We start from the raw sequence: 17,464 nt of genomic DNA, 5'->3' as shown, positions 1-17,464 counted from the left end.
GGAGAATTCCACATAATAAACAGCCTAGGGTAAGCCTTATTGGGAGAGCAGGGCTACATACTAATATACAGCAATAAATAGCTATAGACATTGTTTCTGATGCTGAAACTAGGATATTAATTATAAAAGTGGGCATCTTGAATACTTTACAGCATTCTACTACAAGTTATTACATTTCCTCTTTAACCACTTGAAGACCGCAGTGTTAAACCCCTCTAAAGACCAGGGCAATTTTTACATAATTGACCACTGCAGCTTTAAGGCATAGCTGCAGGGTCGCACAGCTGAGGACACAAGTCATTCCCCCCCCCCCCTTTTCTCCCCACCAACAGAGCTTCCTGTTGGTGGGGTTTGGTCCCCCCCCCCCCACAGTGTTACATTTTTTTAAATATTTACATCACATTTTTATTAATACATTTTGCGTGCTTTGTTGTTGTTTTTTTCTCCAAAACCCCTCCCACCCCCCAGCCGGCCAATCCTGGTGATCGGCTGTCATGGGCTTCTGCCTATGAGAGCCAGTCACTCTCAAGTGCCCCAGGGGGACAACCATGTCACACGGCTGTCCCCAGTACAGCGCTGCTGCTGATCGCAGAAAAGCGCTGTACTAACAGAAAAGAAAAAGGCCGTCTAACAGTCTCCCGAGCTGCGATTGCCACTTGGAGAGTGAAGGAAGGGCAGAGCTCCACCCCCCCCCCCCCCCCCCCCCCGCCCAAGCAGGGGATCTCCTGCAAACTGCAGCACCAGGACTTGACGACAATTGGTGTTAGGTGGTCCTGGGGCTGCCGCCGTGGCCACGCCCCCATTGGCGTGGAGCGGTCGTACAGTAGTTAATGTGGAAACTGTTGAAGCTATACATAGCTAGAGTTTTACTTTAAGCAGAGGTGTCGGTTTATAAACACTGAGCACTGTGACAGGTTACCTTCTCCAGGCATATGGCTTCAATTCACTAAGCAGTTTAGACTAGTCTACTGATGGTTTTTAGTCTACTGATGGTTTGGTCAGTTGCATCAAAGGGGAATTCACTATTACCAAATGTTTTATATCTGTTTTTAGACCTGGTCTAAACTATTAGTAATTAGGTTGGTAAAGCAGGGGAAATGATCAAAAGATGCAATTCACAAAAAAGTAGCTATAACTGACATCCTTCTCCTCTGACGAGCTCTCCTGTGGATACAATTAAACTCCTGCGTAATTAATTCAAAGGGTTCCATCCTCACATCTAAAATACCTCAGAGAATTACTTTACCTACAAGAAATCAGCTGGTCTAATATCTGTCAGAAAAAGTGGGTGTGGTTACTCCTTGTTTGCCTTTGTGAATTGTGTAATTACTGAATGTTAGACCAGGTCTAAAAACAGGTCTAAAACATTACACCAAACCATCAGTAGACTAAAAACCATCTGTAGACTAGTCTAAACTGCTTAGTGAACTGAGGCCATATGTGAAAAATGTATGAGTGTATGAAACTATCCATGTATGATTAGCAGCCCACACATCGTAATGACTGGACTGCCAGAAACTTCTCACCTCAGAGAGGACCTGTCACCTGCCCGGTATTCCCCTCACACATTCCAGCACATTCTACAATGTCAGTTTTAAGAATGAAGCTTTTTCCAGGAGATAAAACTTGCATAGCTTTGCATAACTAAACTTGCCAAACACCGGCAGCAATTTTGTTGCCAGGTTGTAAGTGGGGCTATAAAGGAAGTGAAGGTATGGAAATATTCTCCACCGCCCCAACCCCCCTCCACCTGACTACACTGCAGGCCAGATTGAAGCCTGAGGAAATGTGTAATTTGAAGTCAGTTGTTCCTCTGTCTGTGAAAACGCAAGTGAATTTTTAGCAACATAACATGTGCAACAAACTGACAGCAGGAAAATATATTTGCTGAAGCAGAATTTTTCATCAGTTTTAGACTGACATAAACTTGGCAGACAATCTTATGACATATCTATTTTGCCACCTGAAAATGTTCAAATTACTGCACACAATACACGTGTCTCCCCTCTACCTGGAAGCATTGTTACACTGTTGTCTTCCATCATCATATATGTGACAAAATAATAACCCTCTATGGAACAGCCTTCCTGCAGATAAGAAGGATGAATGCCTAAGCAGAACCAAGGTAAAATAGAGAAAACTGCTAAGCATAGAGAAAAATCACAGAGCTGACATGGGTCTATACATAAGGTGATGGGAAAGGGAGCCCGAGGTGAGAGAAATATGGAGGTTGCTATATTTATTTCCTTTAAACAAATACCAGTTGCCTGGCAGCCCTGCTGATGTATTTGGCTGTAGTAATGTCTGAATCACACACCTGAAACAAGCTTGCAGCTAATATAGTCAGACTTCAGTCAGAGAACCTGATCTGCATGCTTGTTGAGGGTCTATGGCTAAAAGTATTAGAGGCAGAGGATCAGCAGGAAATAAATATGGCAGCCTCCATATCCCTCTCACCACAGGTTCCCTTTAAGGGCAAAATAAACTCAAGCCCATTTAGAAAAGGTTCGGCACTGTTCAAGTTTTTTTAATGATCCCCATTAATTGGTTCATGTGGGTCACATGATGTTTTTTAAACATCACATGATCTGGCAGGTCAGTTACATTTGTAGAGAATATTCCCACCTTCACATTGAAACAATAGCCACAACTGGCAGCCAGGGGTTTGCCACAAACTCTTGGGTAGGTCTCATTGATTAGAATAAATATTGCCTTGCCACCTAAAAATGGTGGGGCTATTTTGCAGTAAAAAGTCAATGCTAGTGATGTATGCATTTTCTTTTTTAAATTATACAGCCGCCATATTTCTTTTAAAAATGCAAACTGACAGTTCAGATTCTTAATGATTATTATGAACAGGCTGCACAATACTTAAAATTCTACCTTTTACAATTACACCATTTTCAGATACTATATTATCCTTTCGTGTATATACATATTGTGGTGTTTGTGTATTCCTAATAGACCTCTTTAGGGGTTTAACAATAGCCAGGGGCTAAGGGGGATTACCTGTATTAGTGCTGAGAGTAAAAATAGGTGCAAAATAATGGTAATAGAATAGTGGTCATTTTACCAATATTCTATTATCCACTATAGTAGAATATCTGTAATTTTACCGATATTATACTATGTCCGGACGTAACCCTATTCTTCTCGCACAGAACCCTCCCGCTTGCGGATCAGTTCATTTCGGCGCGCGGCTCTGAGAGCCAAGCGCCGAAGCTGGGTGCAATGCTATGATGCAAACCCCGCGTAGCGGAATTTCGGGGCTCTGGCGGCTGCGAGTCCACGTATTACATCTCCCTCCGAGTTGCGAGAACTCCGAGGGGGAATAGTATTTAATGCCACCTGTGAGTTTAGCGGCAGTAGGGAAAGCCGTCATTCGGCTCTCCCCGCGCCGAACTGAGCAGCGCCGTCTTAATGTGTACCCCTCCCTCTTGATGCCTAACACTAAACTAATCCCTGCCACAGACATATGTCTATATATATGTAGTGTAGTGTATGTATCATAGTCTAGGGACAAATTGAAGGGGGGGATAAAAAAAATATATATTTTTTATAAAACAAAATTGCTCTATATTTAAAAAAAAATGCAGCAGCATTCAAATCCTACCAAAAGAAAGCTCTATTTGTGGGAAGAAAAGAAGGTAGCATTCATTTGGGTGCTAAGCTGTATGACTGAGCAATAAACTGTTAAAGGAAACCAGAGACGATATTAAATAAAAGTTTTATACATACCTGGGACTTCCTCAGCCTTCTGTAAGGTTGGAACCGACGCGGCAGCTGGCGGAGAGATACGTAGAGAGCGCACTTCTCTTGCGCAGACTGGCCGCGACTGGCTGAAGTTACAGGACCCGGTACTGGTGATATCGCGGTAGCGATAATTTATTTGAGGAGGGCCACCCACAGTTAATGTTACGCGCATTGCTAAGGAAGCAATGCGCGTAACTAAGGAAGGCATGCTCCTTACATGGCAGCAAGCTCTGCTATGTAAGGTGTGCAAAGCGCGCATTACAGAACATTAAGCTGCGCTGCTTTAGCATCAAGTCCAATGTGCTTCTGAAAGACCTATGTACAAGCAATGACTGGTGCCTGAGAAAACTACATTTCCCAGTACACCTTGCAGTGCACTATACTATGAGGAGGTGATCAGTGTCACATGTATATCTGACCAACTAGACAGGCATTATGCACCTGGGTAGGCAGTCACATGGGCCTCTGACTAATAAGAGTTACAGTACACAATGCAACTCTATGGACTTTTGTTTTTTGAGCCAGCAGCAGTGTGCTGAATCAGCTGTCTATTAATTAGTAAGCTCTATTTACTGCCCCACACATTACCCACCCTCCAAATCACCCCCGGGGCTCAGGGGCCCCAGGGGGCTGAATTTTCTGGGGAGGGGGTTGGGGGGCCCCTAGGTAACCTTTGCCCTGGGGACCCCATGCCACTTAAACAGGCCCTGCACCAATGCAAACAAAACTGGAGCACTTGCTGTCCAAATCCTTGTCTTTAACAGCCGAAAAGACGATTGTTTGTCCTTTGTTATTTCTGTTTTGGGTGCAAGAGGACCATGTCCTTAGTGATTGCACATGTCTTCGGTAGAACTTTTATTGATAACAATACAAATAATGATCATTCATTACCAACTGCAAAATCTGATCAAATAAATAACTTCAAAGTTATTGCAGAAAACAATAAACTGTATAAAATGTTGCTTTATCACTTGCTGTCAGAGAGCACTCAAGACTGCAGATGTCTAGACAAACATGAATGGCAATGACTGTAAACCTATCTGAGAATATAAAAGCCCTACTTCACAGAAAGGTAGGAGACAAAATGTGCAAAACGAATCCACTTAATTGTTCACGTACAATTACAGAGTACTTGTTGCTAAGAAATGTAAGTAGACTTGTCAAACCTGAAAGTGGTTGACCTTAAAAAATTTAGAACAATAAATGCTAAATTACATTCGGGATAAAGTGCACCCTTTCAGCAACAAAGCTTTTCACATTAAAAATAGCATACTGAGCACACGATGGTCCAGATTACTATGCATCAAACCTTTTGGAGGTGAAATGATAATTAGAAGTTACAGCCACTTCTTGCTTACACTGCTTCCAACCTACTTTCAAAGTACAGAACTATTTTATTCACTCTTTACAAATGAATAACAACTGCATCAGATGACAGAATGCAGAGAGATTAGTGAATTCTCAGTATTTTCCATCCTGCTGTGCAAAGTGCTGGCAACACAAGATTGTAGCCCACATACAGGCAGGTGGAAAAAGTCAGCAATTTCAAAGAATTAACAGTGGTAAAATTACTGATTACCCTAAGATGCAAAAGGTGTTACATTTGCATTAGCTGCAAGTTTACTTTAGCCCTTTTATGGCCAAATGATCTCCTCTTGCTCGAATAAAAGTTTTTTTCCAACAATGGCTGGAACAGGTTCTATTTAAGGTACCAGCCAGGTTCTACATACACAGTCTAGGTTCTATATTGAGTTACTAGCCAGAACCAGAAAATAAGAAAAGCATGCCTTACCAACATCAACCCCTAACCTCAACCAGGTAGATAGAGAGGATGCCACTTCTCCAACAGGTATACCACTCCTTATAATTAGAGATGATCACGGATATGCAAATTGTTCCAAGTTGATGCAATTTTATGCTAATTGTATACAAATGTATGCAGCTTGAAAATAAACCAATCAATTTAAACCTGGGTTTAAATTGATTGGTCCATTTTCAAATTGCATACATTCGCTTACAAATTAGCATAATTTTAGAACAATTTGCATCTCTGTGATCATCCCTACTTAGAATCAAGCATAAGGCTGCTCAGATATCAGAAGGCACTCCACAGGTCCAGACTGTGTCTGGTTAATAGATGAGTGCAAGTGATGGGTACTCGAACAGGAAGGCATTAGAATCCCTTAAAAAAGGACCTTCTCAGAATACCATGAGGTGTAACATATATAGATAGAATATATATATATATATATATATATATATATATATATATATATATATATATATATATATATATATCTTAGGCTCTCAGTTTCATCTTCTTTGTGTTTTTACATTTATGAGATACTACATTTAAAGTGAAAATCCACTATCTTTCTAACTAGCTTATTACATTTGGCTTTGCAAGACTTTTTGAATTATAACGTTATTAAAAAGCATCTTTCTATTTCAATTTGCAACCACCTACTTTCCAAAACCAGCTGGACTGGAATTGCACTTCCTTGACAGTCTGGAATCTACACTTTCTGTACAGTACCGACAGTCTAAAAAGCTCCCTTCTTGCCCCAAGATTAATAATTGCACAGAGTACTAGGAGCTTGTTACTGTATACAATCACATATAAGCTGACCCATGTATAAGCCGAGGTACCCACTTTTCAGGAGTCATGTATAAGCCCCCTCCCCAGTATAGCCCCCTCCACAGTAGCCAGATGTGCCCACAGTACAAGGCAATCCCCTCCTCATAGCCAGATGTTCCCCAAGGGTGATACAGCTGTGTCTCTAGACACCACTAGATGGCATCATTGATATAAGACAGCGATTGCCACATAGGAAGAATCCCTGAACATTGCACTGCTGACATGTTGCTTGCACATACTCTTGAACAGTGCACTCTGCCACCATGTGACAGGGGATGGGGGGCACGGACACAGTGGGAAGCCAGCTGGCAAAAGAAAGATCACTAGTGCAAGATCCTTATGCTCCTCTGCCATGAACAAAACCTGCTCCACCATCTGTTCTGCTCCACTGACTCACATATAAGCCGAGAGGGTAACGTTTCAGCAGATTTTTGAGCTGAAAAATTAGGCTTATACACGAGTATATAAGGTACTTATTTTCCACACCAGGACTAATTTACTGACTAGCAGCATCCTTTGACACTTCCATATCACTATCTCTGTTAGGAACTATGTTAAAGTGAGTACATGCAGGTGTTTACCTGTCTTATGAACTATAACTCATTATCTGACTAAATCCTTGTTTAGCTCTCCTTATCCATTATCTTGTGAATTATCTGTCATTTTAGTTGATGCAAATATGAGTGAAGATGGTCATACATTGGTTAATGTGGCCAACAGAGAGATCATTATGTGATCAGAGAGGGACCTATCTGATCAAATCCATCAACACACTGTATATAGATTTTCAATAGGTTTCAGCATGAAATGAATTGAAAATCGGTGCGCACTGCCTACCGACAGGTCTCCTCCTTTTTGTCCCCAAGACAAGTGAGAGTAAGCTCTGCTGCTGCCCTGGTTAGTCCTAAAATCAAACACTGCTAGCAACAGGCTCCCAATCTGCCACAGATCCAGCAAAATCTTCTGGCCAGTGCTATCGACTAGGTTGATTAATTTTGCCCAAAATTGATTGTGCATTGTTTGCTGCATACAGTTCTAGCGGAGTCAACCAAATGATCAAACCGGCCTGGATATCAACAAAAAAAATCTAGTTTTTGGCCCACTTAAACTGAGATAAATCATGAGATCAGGGCTGTATTTCTGGGCAGGTCACATAGGCCTGGGTATTGGGCAGCTGCTACTGGAGGTGGCAATTGGACATGGAAGTGAGTTTTCTACAAATGGAAGACGAGACTGCAAATGGAATAGGGGTGCTGCAAATGGGGAGCCACACACAGAAGAAGGGAGCTATTGATCAAGAGGGGTGTGCGGGAAATAGAGGGACTGCTGTATATGGATGCTGCAAATGAAAGAGAGGGCTGCACATACAATGGAAGGGTTCTGTTGTACATGGAAGGGGAGCAGCAAGCATAGGCGTCACTATAGCCCCGTGACCTAGCTGTCTCAGAGGGAGCTTGGGAGTGGGAGCTGGGGGTTGCGGTCCTGTACATTCTTAATGCAGTTAGGAATGGAAGCCGCATGTTGATTGGCTGGCTGCACAGTACTTGTAAACTGGATAGGAAGTGAAGAGGACCTGTATCACTGCTGAGAGCAGCAGGTAATGTAATATGCATTCTGTACAGGACCCTTTAGCTCCCAGGCTGCCCCCCCCCCCCCTCTCCGGTGATGGGGAAGCACTTTCTGGACTGCAGTTTTCACTTGCTATTGAAGGCAATCTGAACCTTTTAAAAACAGCCTTAAGACCTGAATTTAGCATTTTTCACCGAACCCCCTAGTGTTCACCATTCATCAAGGCTTGGCTGCTCTGGGTTAGGAAGGTTTACTTTTGTTAGCCCTAATCATCATAAGACAATTGAATGTAAATCAAAGCTCACATTTCCCTGAAGAGTTGGAAAGAAAAGATGAGAAGCAGTGGTATGAGCAGCCACATTATACGAGAACTCATTAAAATGCTGATTGACATTTGTATCACACTGTATAATGCATCTACAACTTTATGTAACAATAACACATCACATAAAGCAATCATCATTAAATTTGCTCTCTGGAATAGTAAGTGTATTCAGTGGGAGGCTTCGAGGAGACAAGATTTATTCTCTTTAATGTGTACATAATGTGCATGGACCAGGTCACCTCCGCTCTCCAGGAACAAAATAATGAAAGCGATACATAGACTGTAGTATGATGAAAAGAAATGATCGGAGGGCTGGCTACATGGAAACAATTGACAATTCCAAGGTTTCAAGTTAAGGAGCTTTACAACTCTCAACATAAATGAGCTCATTTTAAATCAGCATAGCCAAGTGCGGTTGTTGTCCTTAACAACCAGCCTACAGGCACCTCTCATAATTGTAGTGGCGGGAAATTGCTCAGATGCTTATAGTGGGGAAATGCTGATAGGCTGTGGACAGCATACCAACTAATGACTGAACATCACTTCCTTAGTTTATGAACTGAGGCACTGTAAAGTAAATCCATGAGGGCAATGTCCCACTAATAATCATGACATTGACATGGGAATCACTAATGTACCTGTGTGACACAGAAAGCACATGCACTTTTGTAGTACGTCAGCCCTGCAGTTTTAACCTCTCTACAAGAGCTCCAAAGTTTTTCTCAGTTGAATGTACCATTGGAGATTTTGCGGGGAATTCAAAACTGTAGGAATGACATGAGGACTGCTGCCAGAGCCGAGAGAGGTAACTATATTTCTAGCTAGGGGCGTAGCAATAGGGGTTGCAGAGGTTGCAACCACATCGGGGCCCTTGGGCCAGAGGGGCTTCGAAGGGCCCTCCCTCAACTACAGTATTAGCTCTCTATTGGTCCTGTGCTCATAATAATCACTTCTATGGATACTTTGAATAGTGGTAATCATTAACAAACTGTTCCCCATACCCTCCTTGCACCTCTGACACTGTTGTCGTCATTGGCAGGTTTTTGTGTGCCGTATCAATTGTTATGTATAGAGTAGAGATGGCCCGAACCTCCGATTTTAGGTTCGTGAACCGGGTTCGCAAACCTTCGCCAAACGTTCGATTTGCACAAACTTTCGCGAACCGCAATAGACTTCAATGGGGAGGCGAACTTTGAAAACTAGAAACACTTATGCTGGCCACAAAAGTGATAGAAAAGATGTTTCAAGGGGTCTAACACCTGGAGGGGGGCATGGCGGAGTGGGATAGACGCCAAAAGTCCTGGGAAAAAATCTGGATTTGACGCAAAACAGCGTTTTAAGGGCAGAAATCACATTGCATGCTAAATTGGGGTCCTAAAGTGCTTTAAAACATCTTGCATGTGTATACATCAATCAGGGAGTGTAATTAGCACCACGGCCAGAGTGCAGGGCGTGGCATTTTTTAGTGCATGCTTTGCATGGGGAGCTGCAGAGAAATAGTGCTGGTGTTCGAATTCATAACAATGTTCCGAAATCCCCTGAGCAGCACACTTCATCACCATTCAGTACCGAACCTGCGGACAGGGTCAGGGGGAGCCACGTGAAACGAGTTGTGAAGAGCAAGTGTAACGATTGGTGCTAGCAAGATCAGAGTTCTGATTATCAGGTGATCTGCAGAACCTATAATGCAGATATATACCTGATTATTTGGTGATCTGCAGAGTCACCAATAATACAGATATACGAAACAGATGCTAAGTGTACAAGTAAGTAGCACTATTTTATTGCACTGCGTGTAGTGATTGGTGCAACAGTATGTACTAACAGTTTTGGCAATACCTCACCAAAGGAGCTGATGGGCACTGCATACAGCACCTCTCACCAGAGACAAGGGCTCCCTGGTGAGAGTAGAGAGGTCAGACAGAATGGTTCGGCAACAGACAGACAGATTACAGTACAGAATCGACAGGCAAAAGCAGAACGGTATCCAGGCAGAGTTTGGCAGTTAGATCAGATGGGTAAAGGTACGGAATCAGGAGACAGGATCAGATAGGCTAAAGTACAGTATCACTAAGAGTAAGGTTGGTCAGAGCTAGCCAGAGTCATACACAGATAATACACAATTAGTACAAATTAAGCTATCAAACAGATCCTAAGCTTAGTGTGAATTCCAAGTTCCTGCCGGTTCTAACACACTAGGGAACTGACTAAGGTCTGAGCGCTAACACGAAGTATTCACGACAGCAGACAAATTGCAAGTGAAGCCGAGAGGCTTAAGAAGCGGAGGAGACCCTCCAAACACGCCCATCAGTCTCAGCCAATCAGGAGAGGCTAACATGCTCCCTGACGTCAGCCGACCAGCTGGTCAGCTGACGCGCCTCCTCCTGGCATAAAGGTCCTGACTGCGAACACGCGCACGCGCTAATGTGCCCCTGAGAACAGTAGAGACACGCGTCCCCGGCGTACTAGACGCCTGAGACGCGGAAAACCTGGCATGCAGGGACCCAGCAATGCCCGCGGTGGCCCCACCATTCCCCGCAGCCGACAAACGGCGACCATCCACGCCCGTCCTAGGCATGCTAGACGCCCGAGGCACAGGGAGACTGGCAGGCAGGGTACCAGAAGCAGCTGCGGTGGTACTGTTATCCACCGCAGCTGATAATTCACTATTCATTACAGCAAGTAAGTAAACTCCCTCTGACTCTGTCCGCAGGTTCAGTGCTGAAGTGTGGTGCTTGGGTGAATTCAGAACAATGTTCTGAGTTCAAAAATCAACACTACAGGGAGACATTGGGTGGGTGGGCTTATCGATGGGTCAGTTTATCCATGGTGCTATACGGTTAATGTCCAGTGATAGTTAGCAAGGGTGTCATTACAGGACAGCAGTCCCTGCAACTGCGGAGGGGGCAGAACTGTAAGGGGGCCCCGACTACTACTTCACACCCACCAATACAAGTGTTTTTTTGGCTAAACTTGTTATGGCTGTGTAGATTAGATGGGCCCTAAGGCTCACCCCGGCGATAGGCAAGAGAAAATGTGGGGGTCTCCCATCAAAATTTTGCTGCGGGGAAGGGTGGAAGGGGCATGATTTGTAGCTCAACCTTCCTGATAGGTAGACAAGATTAATTTATCACTGACAGAATTGTTTATTCAAACAAAAGTATATGCATCATGTTTCTGCACAAATAAACATTTCATCTCTCTTTTGCTCCTGAGTTCCTTCCCATTGCTGTGTGTTAATGAAGTCCTCACATTAAGCAAACCAAACTGTTCCTAGCCTTGCTAGCTTTCTTTATATATTTACTTTGCGTACTAACATCCATCCCTAATGAAACATTCCAGCAGCACCTCAACAGCCAACAGAATACTCTGGCAAAAAACATTGGTAGCCAAGAGAGATGCACATAAAATAAATGTCACAAAATACACGAGAAATACAGTCGCTGCTAAATTGCACTGAGGATTGGAATCACAAATATGCTATTTATCTTCAAATTACAAAAACAGAATGTTATGCATTTTAACTGCAGCATAATCATATCCAATTACTGGGGAAGTATTTACATCATTATTACAAGGACACATTATTATAGTCAAGTTATATGGCATGCACATTAGCAGTCCACATTAAAATGTTACGATCACTTCAAGGCTTTCCAGGCAGCTCTTCCTGAAATGTGGTGAGGCAGCAGATTATATTAACACAATTTGGATTGACCTGTTGGCCAAATCGCTACATTTACATAATAAAAGTACTGCAAACAGAAAGGGATTGCATGTAATGCTTAGAGACTGCTGGGATAACTGTAGAATGATTGCTGTCACATTACAACTTCTGCTAAGTGTATGCCCAGAGTGCCAGGGGTTGTGCAAGGTCTGCATTATTATTCAAGACTCTGAACTGCCATTACTATTAGCATTATTTTCTTCTTTCTTACGTTTATTTTATAATTTTTCGATCAAAACAATGGAATACAGACTTGCAAATGAGAAAGGCGTATATTTAAACTATTGGTAACCTTACATTGACCCAACATCACTGCTATTATGTTTGTCATCCTCGTTGCTATTGTTCTTCTCTCTTTACATATTACCAATATTTTGCTGCATTGAGTGACAAAGTAGAGGATGTGATTATAAAGCAGTACCACCATTGTATATTTCTTCATGAAGCAGGGATACATGAGGGAGCAGGCTGGTGTTGTTATTATTCTGGGGGTTGTGGTCTTCTATTGACAGGTTTTGGATTAGTCCATTTCCTCATGAGAGATTCTTAAGTTCTCTTTATTTTCATAAGCAATTGCTGAACATTCAATCACTCGGTCCAACCACCAGAAGAATGTGCAAGCAAATAGACCAGCTGACTACCATGTTTGTATAGGTTCTTGCTAGGGAGTCCTCTTAAAAAATAAGGAAAAATATGACTGTACTCCATGAGGATTAGTCCAAAACCTGTCGGCTAACATATAATAATACAATGACATGGGAAATCATTCATTTACAGCACACTTTATTTTGGGACATACGTACACATGCATTTTAATGTTTACAATTTTCGTCCCATAATTTCCCTTTAAGAATGTAATCCTTTAAAGGACACCTGAAGTGAGGATAAGAAAGCCACCATATGTATTTCTTTTTAAACATTACTAGTTGCCTGGCATGTGTCTAAGGCATGTAGTGTCTAAATCACACACCTAAAACAAGAATGCAGCAAATACAGTCTAACTTACATGATACATATGATCTGCATGCTTGTTCAGGGTCTATGGCTAAAGTATTAAAGACAGAGGATCAGCAGAACAGCCATGACATTTGTATCAGTCAGTCTCCATATCCCTCTCACTATAGTTGTCCTTTAATTTTTGCTGACGTGATTGCCTTTAAAGGAAATCTTAAAGTGAATCTGAAACCAAAAACAAACCAAAAAAACAGATACTTACTTAAAAAGATAGAAGTCTCTGGGTCTTCTAGAGCCTTCCTATTCCTCTCCTCATCCTCTCATTCCCCCACAGGCTCCTCCGTTCATATCACATGCCGTGGGAGGCTTCAGAAGTCTTCAGGAGCCTGAGTGCTCCAGAAGATTTCCGAAGCCCACCCCTAGTGGAAGAGAGCAGTCTCCGACCGATTGGTTGGAGACTGCTAATGGGGAAGCAAGTGCAGGAAGGATGAAGAGAGGAATGGCAGGGCTCTATAGGACCTAGAGCCTTCCCTCTCCTTAGGTGAGTATCTGTTTTGTTTTTGGGGGTTTTTTTAGCTTCAGACTACCTTTAGGCCTCGCTCACATCTATGTAGCGCAGATTGCCGTGCACGATCGCACGCCATCTGCGCCGTTACCCACTGCGCTGCTGATCCCATTCATTACAGTGAATGGGTCATAGCGCCACGCACTGCTGCGTAGCACCTTTGATGTGAACGGCAGAAGGGCTGTCTATGCCCTTCCGCTGTTCTTACGTGTCACACATCAGCTACCTGGGGCTTCTTGCAGCCCCATGCAGTCTTGCAGACGGTGTCCTTCTGGGACTCTCCAGTCAGCAGCGGAGACCCTTCAAAGCAGGCCGGCCATGGCCCATCTCATCACGCCCCCGCGCATGGCAGCGTCCTGATAGTGGGAGCGTGATCAGGATACACATGGCAGGGGGCCGCACAGGCACAGTTGCCTGTGACTGGCCACGTCCGGCCAGTTTTGAGGGGGTCGCCGCTGCTGACTGGAGGGTCCCGAAATGATATCACTGGCACAGGATGACTGCAGGCGCTGCAAGAAGCACCAGGTAAGTTAAACTGCTTTTTTTCCAGACTTAAAGAGAACCTGAACTGAAAATAAAAAGTCAAAATAACCATACACAGGTCATACTTACCTCCCATGTAGTCTACTCCTCAATCTCTTTCTCCACCTGTCCTGCGTCCTATTTGTCCACTGTGATCAATGGAATTCCCTGTCCTCCATTTAAAAAAATGGCCATTACCCCATAACAGCTACTGAGTCAGCACACTTTTAAACTGTAATATCACCCACTTGAGCCATAGGGAAACATGGACATTACCTTGCAAATTCAGTTGCAACTGACAGCTGCTGATATATAACTGACAGCAACTGGTATATTTCAGTTCTGACAAAATATTGTCAGAACTGGAAGGGATCACTGTAAGAAAAAAATGGTGAGCTTCTGAGAGGAACTGACTGTGAGGTAAGTATGTAATATTCATATGCAGCTACGTCATGTGTTTATTTTAAATAATTTTACTCACTTCAGGTTTCCTTTAAGTATCCTTTTAAAAATGGTACTGCTTAAGCAGCAGCTGTGCTCTCATTACCCATTTCATCAACAGGTCATAGGGGATAATGTAGCCTTATCTACCTCTTACTTGTTTGTACATTCAAAGTTAATAGGAAAAGAATAATGCATTTCCTTTTGTAAAATACAGCTTCAGAATGATCCCATGTTCATTATTCTTTGTCTTTTTCTTTGAATTACTTAGAATCCCTTGGTAGCATCAATGATTTGTTGCATTTAAGCAGAACATCTAGAAACACATTACAGCACGACAATATTCATTTCAGTTTGTACAGCCCTCCCAAATAGCTCAGAGATATTTATAATGTTTTATTTTGCTTGACAAACAAAACCACTGAGAACTTGCTTTGTCTTCTTGCTTCCTCAGGATAAGACATTGTTTCACCCTGTAAGCAACAGCTGTGTCGACTGCAACCCGGCTGAAAGGAAAATCTTCATGAACAGATGTGACCCTCTGTCAGAAACACAGCAGTGGATTTTCGAACACATCAACATGACGATACTACAGAAATTCAACATTTACAATACCTCTTAGAGATCAACCAAATTGGCTCTCCAACACTGAACTATCAAAGGGGCTACGAGAGTCAGTGGTTTTTATATCTGAGATCCCGCCTCCTCTTTGTGAGGAAATTATGGAAATATGCCACGCATAGGAGATTCTTACAAGATATCATTGTATCCAAAGGCCTTGGATGGTAATAAGAACTGATGCACCTGTTGAAAACTTTCAAATGAACTACCTTGCTGGTTCAAGGGCAGATAACCTTTGGAATAAATAGTCTATGCTACCATGGTAAAATGCATTTTTATCCTTACTCAGGACACTTCCTGCTGTAGTGTGTAGCTGTGAATGACCTCTAGTGGATAACGTTCTTCCATTTATTTTCCCCCTTGTTGAGGAGGGGGGAAGTGGGAGTGGACTGCATGAGAAACATGAGTCTTTCAAAGCACCAATCATGGACTGCTGACTGACACAAGCAGGGCTATGGGATGAGCAGCTGAACAAAAATATTCCTTTTCATACAATAACGAGGTTAACAGGCTTAACTCTCTACTTTTAGAAAGCACCCAGTACCTCTCCTCTCTGGTCATTAGTCAGGACCAGAATCCTGGAAAACATGGAAGAAAAGAAAGACACTTTGGTGTAGCATGAAGTAGACTGTAACATGGTGAATAATATTCTCCTTTAATTATTTTCTTTTTTTATTGACGAAAACACAAAATAGAATAAAATGATATTGTACAATAAAACTTGTTTAAGTTGTGGTCATTGTTAAAAGAGGGGCAAGAAAAACAACCCAACACTAGTTTAGTAGGAAGGAGTGAAACCAAGATTTCATTTACTCATCTTTTCATGTATACTGGTGAAACTCGAAAAATTAGAATATTGTGCAAAAAGTTCATTTATTTTAGTAATTCAATTTAAAAGGCGAAAACTAATATATGAAACAGGAACCATTTGCAGGTGTTTTGGGTTAGTAAGCTGAGTCTGACACTTTGAGCCTAGAATACTGAACATTTTTACAATATTCTTATGGTCTGAGATTTTGATTTTATGAGTTTTATATTGAAAGCCATAATCATCAAAATTATAACAAATAAAGGCGTGAAATATGTAGCTTTGCATGTAATGAGTCTATTCCAGATATTAGTTACACCTTTAAAGTTGAATTACTGATATAAATGAACTTTTGCATGATATTCTAATTTCTGGAGTTTCACCAGTATATCTCTCCTAGTGTCACAAAGGTCCGTAATGTGTTCTGTCATCAGGACTGGATCTGATATGTTTGCTACAGTCCCAGCTTAAAATAAAATCTTAAAAAATGGTACTGGGACATTCAGTTTGACCAGACTGAGTGCAAACAATGTGTATGAAATCTAATTATTTTCATTAGATCTTGCAAATATTCTCTGAAAAGTGCTGCACGAGTGCCCTGTGTTTTGCCCTCACATGTTCCATATTTATTTACCATATTTCCTGCTGTATAAGGCGCTCCAGAATATGAGACGCACCTGTGTTTAGAGAGCAAAAACCAGGGAAAAAAAATATATACTAAACCTGGTGTGTCCATGTTCCAGAAGCGTCTTGTACATGGTGTTCCCCATGTGTCCTCCTGTGTCCCCATGTGTTCTCCTGTATCCCCCATGTGTCCTCCTGTGCCCCTCCATGTGTCCTCCTGTATCCTCATGTGTCCTCCTGTATCCCCTATGTGTCTTCCTGTGCCCCCCCCCATGTGTCCTCCTGTGTCCCCATGTGTTCTCCTGTATCCCCCATGTGTCCTCCTGTGCCCCTCCATGTGTCCTCCTGTATCCTCATGTGTCCTCCTGTATCCCCTATGTGTCTTCCTGTGCCCCCCCATGTGTCCTCCTGTGTCCCCATGTGTTCTCCTGTATCCCCCATGTGTCCTCCTGTGCCCCCCATGTGTCCTTCTGTGTCCCCATGTGTTCTCCTGTATCCCCCATGTGTCCTCCTGTGCCCCTCCATGTGTCCTCCTGTATCCTCATGTGTCCTCCTGTATCCCCTATGTGTCTTCCTGTGCCCCCCCCCATGTGTCCTCCTGTATCCCCCCATGTGTCCTCCTGTATCCCCCATGTGTCCTCCTGTATCCCCTATGTGTCTTCCTGTGCCCCCCCCCATGTGTCCTCCTGTATCCCCCCATGTGTCCTCCTGTATCCCCCCATGTGTCCTCCTGTATCCCCCCATGTGTCCTCCTGTATCCCCATGTGTCCCCCATGTCTCCCCATGTGTCCTCCATGTTCCCTTTTATATCCCCATGTGTCTTCCAGTGTCCCCCACGTCTCCCCATCGGTCCGCCTGTATCTCCTTCTGTCTCTCCCCCCCCCCCCCCCCCACGTACCTTCCCCCTTATGTCTCCT

At 43.0% G+C, this 17,464-nt stretch overlaps 1 protein-coding gene across 1 annotated transcript in view; it reads left to right on the top strand.

Annotated features, from left to right (window-relative positions):
- Positions 1–15,797, top strand: part of GALNTL6 (polypeptide N-acetylgalactosaminyltransferase like 6) — a 1,483,691-nt gene extending 1,467,894 nt beyond the window's left edge. The window contains exon 12 of the mRNA XM_068269254.1: positions 14,949–15,797. Coding sequence (XP_068125355.1) covers positions 14,949–15,116 — 168 coding nt within the window. The 3' untranslated portion in view covers positions 15,117–15,797. The remainder of the gene's footprint in view (positions 1–14,948) is intronic.
- The last annotated feature ends 1,667 nt before the right edge of the window (positions 15,798–17,464 follow it).

This window comes from Hyperolius riggenbachi, chromosome 1, assembly GCF_040937935.1.
Source record: "Hyperolius riggenbachi isolate aHypRig1 chromosome 1, aHypRig1.pri, whole genome shotgun sequence".
Taxonomy (NCBI): Eukaryota; Metazoa; Chordata; class Amphibia; order Anura; family Hyperoliidae; genus Hyperolius; species Hyperolius riggenbachi.
The sequence above is the reverse complement of the archived record's forward strand: the minus strand, read 5'-3'. Positions and strand labels throughout refer to the sequence as shown.